At 37.3% G+C, this 9,913-nt stretch overlaps 1 protein-coding gene across 1 annotated transcript; it reads left to right on the top strand.

Annotated features, from left to right (window-relative positions):
* The first annotated feature begins 7,672 nt into the window (after positions 1–7,672).
* Positions 7,673–9,100, top strand: LOC141899159 (putative G-protein coupled receptor No18). Its single transcript, XM_074785316.1, has one exon. It carries the CDS (start codon positions 7,673–7,675, stop codon positions 9,098–9,100), a length of 1,428 nt encoding a protein of 475 aa, XP_074641417.1.
* Positions 9,101–9,913: the final 813 nt, after the last annotated feature.

Here is a 9,913-nt window from a genome sequence, read left to right as displayed (position 1 = left end):
GATCATATCCGTAGCGAAACGTAGCGAAGAAGATGAAAAAGAAATGGCCATCGTTTTCGACAAAATCATCAATTTTATCGGTAACGTTTCGACCAGAAAACAGCTTTTACTGCGGCAGAATAACGATGGTATAAACCCGCTGGAATGGGCAGCTGCTTGTAACACGTTTCTCATATTGAGCAGAATTTTAGACGTAGAAGGTGTTTATTACGAACAACCCGGTAATTATGGACTGTATAATAAACGTATGTACGACTTGACGAGTTATGATCCGATAAATGGAAACCGATGCTGCAAGACACCCATGTATTTTCTAGGCTACATATCGGATCGACGCGTTCTTATCAAAGTTCACAAGACGAATATTCTTAATCATCCGGTTATCAAAGAATGGCGCAGGTTGTTGCAGAATCGCAATCGATTCCCGTACATTATCAGTTGTCTGATTCGTATGATTTTCTTGTTCGTATTTGTGACGATACCATACGTGAGATTCTCGGGGCGACACGCCCATCTTAACGAACCACTAACACACCATGTAAACAAATCAGAAAATTATTCTCTCAGAAATTGTACAGATGAGATTCCCGCATTCAACAAAACAACTCGCGACGCTCTGAGAGGACTGGCTATGCTGTTTTGTTTCGGTATCTGGATAAAAGCTTGTTTGAAGTTGTATTTGTCCGTTCTGCTTTTAATATCGTGGGCAAAAAGCAAATTTCTACGACGTTCAAATATATCTTCGGCTGTAAGTTTTAACATTTCGGAAATCATAAATGATATATGTATGACTATATTTACATTTGGCAGCTCTATTTATATAGAGCGCCCGGTACCAATTCGTATTGTCTGGATCTATTTGACTTTCACTCCGTTGTTCATTTATCACGTTTGCGATCTTTTGCAAGCGATGCCAGTTTTTGGCTTCTTTTTCATCAGCTTACAGAGTATTCTGAAAGCCTTGTACAGATTCGGTTTAGTATTCGGGTTAGTATTCGGTATTTATACTATATGCTTGGCTTCGGTTTTGATCGGTCTTGAAATTTGTCATTTGAGAAGTTGGGATGTATTTATGAAGGTGTTTGATGTTTTCACTAGCATGGCTGATTTCTCTGAATTTGAACTTGACGAGGCGCAGGAGCGACTACTCAGTACTTACCGTATTGAAATTGTATTCATTTTAGCTGTAACTCTACTGAATTTTCTGATCGCTGTCATGGCCGATGTTCACGCTAATAATAACGAAATTAGAGATACGATTTTAGCTATAACTCAAATACGTATTCACATTAACGGCGTCACGTGGAATCAATTCATTAAAGCAATTCTAAGATTGCCGCAAATTCCGTTTTTCGAAAAGGATTTCCCGGTAATCGTTCGCGTGGAAACTGCAGTGTCAAATGATAAATGTATGGAAACGTCACATATCAAGATATAATCATATTTGATTAGAAGAAAATATCAATGGACATATTGGGTTTAAAAGAGAAGAAAATATCAATGGACAGATTGGGTTTAAAAGCTTATTTGCTCATTCACCTAAAAATTTGAGCACAGATAATTCTGTCATAGAATTCACATTTCAAGGTGGCCGAAAGATGGCCAAAAATACCAGGAGTTTATGTAGGTACACGTACATTGATATAAATATAATACAACCACACTTTAGACCGGTGACGAATTCGGGAGGGGGGGGGGGTAGTATTATAACACTTTGTTTGCTTCTTTGATATAACGTTAAGTCGACTCGCAATAGTCGCAGAGAACGCGCATCATGGAAAATTGGCACGTTCCCAGAATATAGATGGCGAATGAGTCGGGTGGCTTTGTTATGATTTTTATCCCTAAAGAAAATTAATAAATGTATATCTTTTAAATCCTTTATACATCCATCACGTTGATAATATTTCAGGAAATTAATCATTTTGGGTTAATTTAATTCACAACTTCAACGTTAATCATTCGTTAGACATTGATTTCTAATGAAACATTTAAAAAAAACCTCAATGCAGGAAAAACGATTAACCGATAATGAAGATAATGAATGGAACCGAATCGGGAAAATTGATATCATTTTTACGGGTAAAAACATGTCTATAATTTCATTATCGAACGAGTTTATATATACCGCTAGAATTATCATCAGACAAAACACGACAGAATCAATTTGTATATGTACAATATTATTGTCTATCACTGTTGTGATAATAGGTATAGACACCTGTTGATTAATGAATATATATATATATATGTTCGTATATCTCAAATCAACAGAATTGTAAATCATATAGAAGGTAGAAGGGAATATTGAATATTGTGTCTATCAAAATCAATGTTAGACATTATCAATCCAATGTATTGATGAGTTCTGTGTGTCCACAGCGAATCAACGTAATAGTACAGATATGTAATAGCAAACATATTCTGTGCACTTTTCAAATCAAGAAAATGAAACACCGGAATTTCTTCAAATTCTCGAACTCGAACTCGAATTTCTCCTATTCCAACCACGTTTTTTTCTGTCCTTCTAAAAAGATGCAGATACGTGTGGTGGCAATTTTTGCGCCTGTCTAAACGCATAGATAAACATGACAGCTCCTTTTGGGACACGCCGATGAATTATGCTGGGAAAATGAAATGATAAATAAGTTATAGTCGCAGGACTCCGTCGTTGACTTGTCGTGTCGGTGTTGAATATTATCAATGCTTGAATATATTCCATTCTCTAGGCTAGGTTTGTGTGTAAGATAATTTCTACGAGGAGCATTAGCCACTTTACTTATCAAATATTCAATACTGAAACAATAATAGTGGTGAATTATTGAAAATGTTGAGCGGCAATTTCTGCTGTAATATACAGGGTTAGAATTCAAACAGAGAACTGTTCAATGTTCGGGCGGGAAAGCTTTCTTATCAGTTTCCTAATAAGAATGTATTATACGTGTTTAGAATATAAGATGAATAGATATGGTAGTAGACATTATCTCGATGAATATTTCTCAGATTAACTCCGGTATCGGTGTCTATTCCTACGTGATTTGAATCTAACGGTTTTCACTAATTTATCTACCCCTATATAATGTATAGCGAGGTCATTTCATCTCTATATTTATCTATTTTTTTTTCAAATCATTCATACAGTTGGCAAAGTTTTGATGTAACATATTGAAAAGCTTCAGAAACTATTAGGAAAAATTCTACTTTTAATCTCATCTGTTTGTGCTGCTACAGCATTCACTGAAATTCACTATCCTAAAGATGTCAATTGAACGTGTACAATTTTCCCCTGGTTGTTTGCAATTACGATAACAATGTGTGCAATTTCTAATCCTGTTTGAAGCTCGGTAGTGTTCATTTCTTCCTCTAGCGTTTTGAATATTTCGCGTGATGTTTTTATTTCATCGTTTCTCGCGAAATAAGCTTTTGTTGACGCTGTGAATGTGAGTTATTAAAGGATATGTCGGTGACCTCCACAGCAACGCGTGGAGATATCAACAAGAAACTAACTTGAAAATTTATTGACGCCTTGGACAATAAATAACATAATATATATGAAATGATGTATATTAATGATTAATAAAGTTACTTTGACTGAATCCATAGGCAATTGAATTAAATTGAATTGACTGCTAACGAGCCCCAATATTGATGACGTAGTGCACATCCACTCACAATACCCAAATGGCCATTAACGTTCATCATTAGATGCATTAGATACATGAAAAATGCATTTAAAAAAAGAACATTTACAAGTTAGAAGATAGAGTCATGAAATTTAATTGATTACAAAATAAACGCTTATATTCACAATTGTAATTTTTATTTTGAAACACCAATATTGATGACGTAGTACACTTAGACTGACACACTACTGCTTGAATAACGCATACATTATACTCAGCAATTTGTAAAGCATTTTTGTAACGGTGTCAAAAAGATGAAAATCAGTTACTGTTCTTATTCATTCTGGATGAGTATATATGTGTTCTATAATAAATCATTGTCCAACAATTATCGCATTGGTTTGTAGATGAAGGATTTAAGGTATTATCATCTATTTCTATGAGCGTCACGTCACCCGAAAATACATCTACTTCCCAAACGACAAGATAAGGATGATTGATTTTTGTTTGCAGAGGCCTAAACACGGACCAATGGCACCGCAGTATGTATCAACGTGTACAATCACTGACACAGTTCCAAAGTGTCTTGATGAATTTCAAAAAATGTTACATTAATCTGTTCATAAAAAAATGAAAAGTATCCTTTGAAATGGTGACTTGCAACTGACTGATCGTGTAAGCAGTGAGTTTAGAGAGATGAATAATTCTTGAAGCCTGTTGAGAATAAAGATGATATCTAAATGAATCTATCTTCTTCCTTCGCGCATCTGTTTTTGTCTGTACATGTTTTTCGACAATATTCTTACGCGACGTCGATGCTTTCAGAATGAGTAGATATTTCTTCAAAAAGACGATGAACGATTTCCTGTTAATTTTTTTCCAATAAAGAGCTCTTGATTGACGTAATTTGACTGGGGAATTGTCTATTACAACTAATGCTATTCTCTAGTCGATTGCCTGCTAGAAATTGCAATATGTCACGAACAAGTGTCATAAGTGTCATTTGGAGGCGATAAAAGGCGAGACGGTGGATAATCCTTTCAAATAGACGGCATAATAGAAAAAAGAACATCACAGTTTCGGAGTAATAAATTTGATAGAGATTGTGTCTATCACCAAATATATCTTAGAATTAAAAAGAAGGCATGTTGGCATAAATGAGAGTGTGAACCATGTAGAGTGTTTTATTGTAGCTCGATCAGTGATGTATAATCGACATGGTTATTCAATTAACGTATTTTTGCTGCAATTTCCAAAACGTTGCACGACGCGTTCATTTATATTATTAGTAGTTTCGTTATTCACATCCAAACCGTCTCTGGATATATAATTAATTTGGAATGCACTTTCACGTTTCCTCGTGCAACTGGCAACGAATAGATGGTATATGCATATACATATATACATATCAACTCAGTGATCCATAAGTTACAGATATGAGTTTTCCTCAGAAGTTCCATCGTTCTGAAGAATAACATCATAGACACCAATGACTATCATCGGGGTTTTTATATTCGATCTGAAAAATGCCATCTGGCATAAGGAAATCGTCGCAAAATAATTCCCAAATAGTTATTGGATAATCATAACGATTATCTTATCCATCATCCAGGACGTTGCGTGTGTAATGACTAACCTATTTAAAGTTTCTTGAAAATGTCAATCAGTCCTTATTCGTCTCATCATTATCTTTTCATGAGAAAATGAGTCTCCTATTCATTGCCAGCCACTAGGGACATGTGTCAAATTAACTTTGCTTTTTTTTGTTTACCGCGGTCTTTGTAATCTCAAATATCTCGACGCGGTTACAATTCTGCTGTAGGGTGTATAGTGTGACTTGCCGAGATAATTGACAAAAGAGTTGTTTTCTTCCGGTAAAAACATCTCTCAACTAGCTCGAAGCGTTCGATGCAAAATGGGCAGAAAAAGAACTCTGATATTTGCCCAACTCCGTGAGCTACGTGTCCTTTTTTACCTATGTGTTGTGCCAAGAGTGTCGTTCGCGTCTACAAGAAACGGGAAACATAAGAGAGTTTCGGCGATCAAACATGTTTCCGTATTTTCCTGCATCGTGTGCGTTGAACTTGGGCAGTCGTTAGAGTAAGAAGCGTTGTATTTTTGCGACGATCGTTTCGGGACGGCGATCGAATCGGATGATGTTTGATCTGAGTTAGGTTTCTAGTCTATATCTTCTTCGAGGATTAAAAATGTATCTGCTAAATTGAATTGAATTGATGCACTTATATATTCACCTAAAATCTGAATACGTCCATAGTGAAAACCAGGATCTTTTCATGTAGGGCTTTAATGACTTTTGACTTGGAAAACAGCGTTCAAATGCGCGGCATCCACCTGGATATAATCCAATTTGATTAGATATCCAGTAAGCTGAAAGATTGGTGGTGTATGTTTTTATCGCATACGTCCAACATTCGGCTTACCTTCTATCAGTCGATACTATCAGCTTCCATTCCGCCTGGATCGGCTAATGATGAAAGGAGGGTTAGATCATGTGGACAAACCATAGTCGAGGAATGTTGAATCAAACAATCCTCTCCCCGGGTAGACGGAAATGCATCTCTGAAGCGTTCAATCTGGACGTTATACATTCTCTTCGATTGGAAACTTTTACACACGTATTCATAAAAATACAAAACCTTTCCGAACTTCGTCTTTGATTGGTGTTTACTGAAGCGATGAAAATCAAATGTTGATATTGCGTCCATTTTCGCGCTTCGCTGCGATGATCTGCCGCGTGTAATCTTTCAATCGACCCGAATCAAGAGATCTTTTCAACGACGATGACAAGATGCAACAAATTATGAATGAATCGTCAGTTTACTTTAATAAGGTGAACATGAATTTAGAAAATTTATAGTTAAATGGCGCTACGTATGCAATCGTCAGGTACTATTGGTAAAACCAGAGTTTTATCGGTGAAGCATTCTTGAATAGAAAAATAATGAAATCATTATCAGTTCACTGACACTAGACAAAACAACAATTAGACGAATTCACAGAATCCATGTAATTAACTGCGACATATTTTCAGGAAAATCGGAATTTGTATTTCTTTTTTGTCAAGGAAGATAACGCGCTGACTTTCTTCGTCATATCTATTAATCGATGGTTCCTTCATTCTTTGAGTGGGTTTACGATAAGTCGATGAAGTAATGATGTAAGAAACTTATTGCTAGGGAAGTGTTACAGCTCGGTCGCTTGGTGTCGTCACTGTCAGTTAGCGGTACACAGGCAGATACGCGATATACGCGCAGACACCTCGATTACAACTCAACCAAATGAAACTCTGAGATCAGTCGGTGAGGAGAGCAGAGCAGGGTAGTGGAAAATACAAACTAAAAATCTAGAACTGTATGGTACTTCGCAGCATTATCTCCTCTCATAAAAACGTAAGTGAAAAATCATTATATCGTTCATTCACTTCTCAATATTTGTTCATTCGTGTTTTGCCCGAATAAACATTTATTTGGTCATAAAATCTATCGAAATGCTTTTTATATCCTTCAGTTGTAGTTAAAACACCTGCTTTTGAAAAGTGTCGCTCAATATATTCGTACCATTACGAGTGACAACCTGAACTATATACATTGGCGTTATGTTCGATTTAAGCGCACATGCTGTATAGGAATCGTCGGAAAAGACTCCGATACCCGAAGTGCTTCACTTGTTCAAGGATTATCCGTATCAGTTAATATCGATTCGTGGATATAACGGATTATCTTTCCGCAACTGGAATAATAAACAAGGAAATAATCAATCTGACTGCCCAATGATTTATTCTCGAATTCGGAAGCGATTTTAAATGCGATTCGGATTAGTTCGCGAGCAAAAAACTGCGAGGTAGATTTCGTTGACCGCAATCCTATTGTTTAGTACTTGACGTGGATGGTAAACGTCGATGGCAAACAGGCAAACAGGCGTTGTCTGTTTTTGTTCGAGTATTTGCTCGCTAATTACTGACCGATGGGTTTATTTGAGATAGCGGTTAGATCGACTCCTCGAGAAGGCGGCGAGGCAAGCCGATAAACATGGACATCGAGGAGGAGTTTTATCATATAACAAACAACACAACTATTCTCGTGTATTTCACTGGTAACGGGTCTGATATAGATAAAGGTGCCGAGATAAGCCTCTGGAGGAGTATAATTGTTGGTGTTGTATTGGGAAGTATCATTTTAATTGCTGTGTTCGGCAACATTCTCGTCGTTATGGCCATTTTTACGAACCGTCGACTGCGAACGGTGACGAATTATTTCGTCGTTTCGTTGGCAATTTCTGATTTATTAGTCGCTATACTAGTGATGCCGTTCCATATCGTTATCGAACTCACTGGCCGCTGGTGGTTCGGATACGTTATTTGTGATATCTGGATTTCCTTTGATGTCATGTTATGTACCGCTTCGATACTTAATTTGTGCTGTATAAGTGTCGACCGCTATTTCGCCATCACTAGACCCTTAATTTACGCTACAAAAAGAAGCAAGAAGCTGGCTTTGATTATGATCGCCATCGTGTGGGTAGCCTCGAGTATTATAACTTGTCCTCCTATTTTCGGCTGGGCTGAAGAAGGACGATGGGATACCAATGACCACGTGTGCTATCTGACTCGGGATCCAGGGTATATCATCTATTCGTCGCTCGGTTCGTTTTATATCCCGCTTGTAGTTATGTTATTCGTTTACGCGAATATTTTCAAAGTTGCCCGCGAACGAGAAATCAGATTGAAACCGTACCGGAGAAGTATTATGAGGAGTTCACGATACACCTGCAACGAAACAAACGTCGACGAATTGAGTTTGAGCGAAACGAGAGGAAGTGACGACACTTCCGGTGAGAAACAAGATGGCAATCAAATAAGCGATGGAAGTAACCAAAGTGATTCAACGGATCGGACACAATCAACCCCGGCTCACGTGGCCTTAACCGGCATTCTTAAAATGCCTCTGAGCGAAAATTGCGCGTCGAAAAATACACTGAGCCGATCTAGAGCTCTCAATGAATCTGCTAATAGGATCCACTACGCAAATTACCAAAGTTTCAAATGTAAAAATGATCTGATAACTTATACTCATCATAAAAATAACCAAGTTGTGACTATCGCCGCGAAAAACGGTCGTAGTCCAACGCTTAAACAAACCGATCGGAACGCTAACACAAACTCGAAGAAATTCCGTGCTTGTTTTGCGAAAGAACGTAAAGCGGCGAAAACATTAGCGGTGGTAGTCGGTGTTTTTATTCTCTGTTGGCTGCCTTTTTTTCTCGTTTATGTGATCGAACCATTTTGTAAATCGTGCTATGTCCATCCTATTTTACTGGGTTTCGTCACCTGGCTCGGATATGTTAATAGTTGTATGAATCCTTTCATTTACGCATTTTCAAACCGCGACTTTCGCCATTCGTTTTGGAAGCTTACGTTTGGAAAATGCCAAAAGACTAAACCAAAAGAGGTTAGATGACCCGTGCAGAGTTACGGTGTCCGAGCAGGCATCGGAAACACGGTAGGTATAACCCTACTACCACTGAGACATTGAGATGATTATTTTCGATATTTAATTCATGTTATCCTGTACAAGTTGTGGCGTCAGGTACAATATAAGTTGTCTGATATTTTCAAATAGAATTTTATAGTTACTTATATTCCAACATACCTTTTTGAGTATTACATTGTGGGTCAATGCGATTTTGAATGAGCTACCGTGAATAATTATACGAAGACCGAGGACTTACGGTGAAACATCTCTCATACTCACAGCCGTGTATGTCACATACGATCGCGTGAGCGTTCTAGATGAACAGGTTAAAATACCTAAAAAGATCAAAGCATAAAAATTTCGGATATAAACATTCCGTTATATCCAGGGACGTTTTTACTGTAGAACCATCCCACACAATATTCAGCAACTCGTTTATAATTTCGTCGTGTACAAAATGTGACACATGCTTGCCATTCGATAGTGCAAAGCTGCGAAGTGTTTCATTGAAGGGCATGCCTAGTATCTACTTGACCAATCGATTTGAAAAATTATCACACCTCCCAAAGGAACTGTCGGTGGTCGCTGGTATACATCGTTATATACTTTCACATGGGCTGCGGTTTTTTGATGTGAATAAAATGAAGCGATAAGCGTAAAAAACGAGCAAGCATTTGGAGGAAAATATAAAACCATTAGAAATAATTGGAAGGAGTTTAAAATCATTAATATATACGGATATATACACTCTTTATAACGCGCATCTGCCACTAGATATTCTATGTTAAACTGTTAAAC

This window comes from Tubulanus polymorphus, chromosome 2 (assembly GCF_964204645.1).
Source record: "Tubulanus polymorphus chromosome 2, tnTubPoly1.2, whole genome shotgun sequence".
NCBI lineage: Eukaryota > Metazoa > Nemertea > Palaeonemertea > Tubulaniformes > Tubulanidae > Tubulanus > Tubulanus polymorphus.
Note: the sequence above shows the minus strand (reverse complement) of the source record. Positions and strands in the feature narration are given on the sequence as shown.

Excerpts from the sequence above, each read along its gene's own strand:
- LOC141899159 (XM_074785316.1), top strand. The coding sequence starts at position 7,673 with ATGGACATCGAGGAGGAGTTTTATCATATAACAAACAACACAACTATT.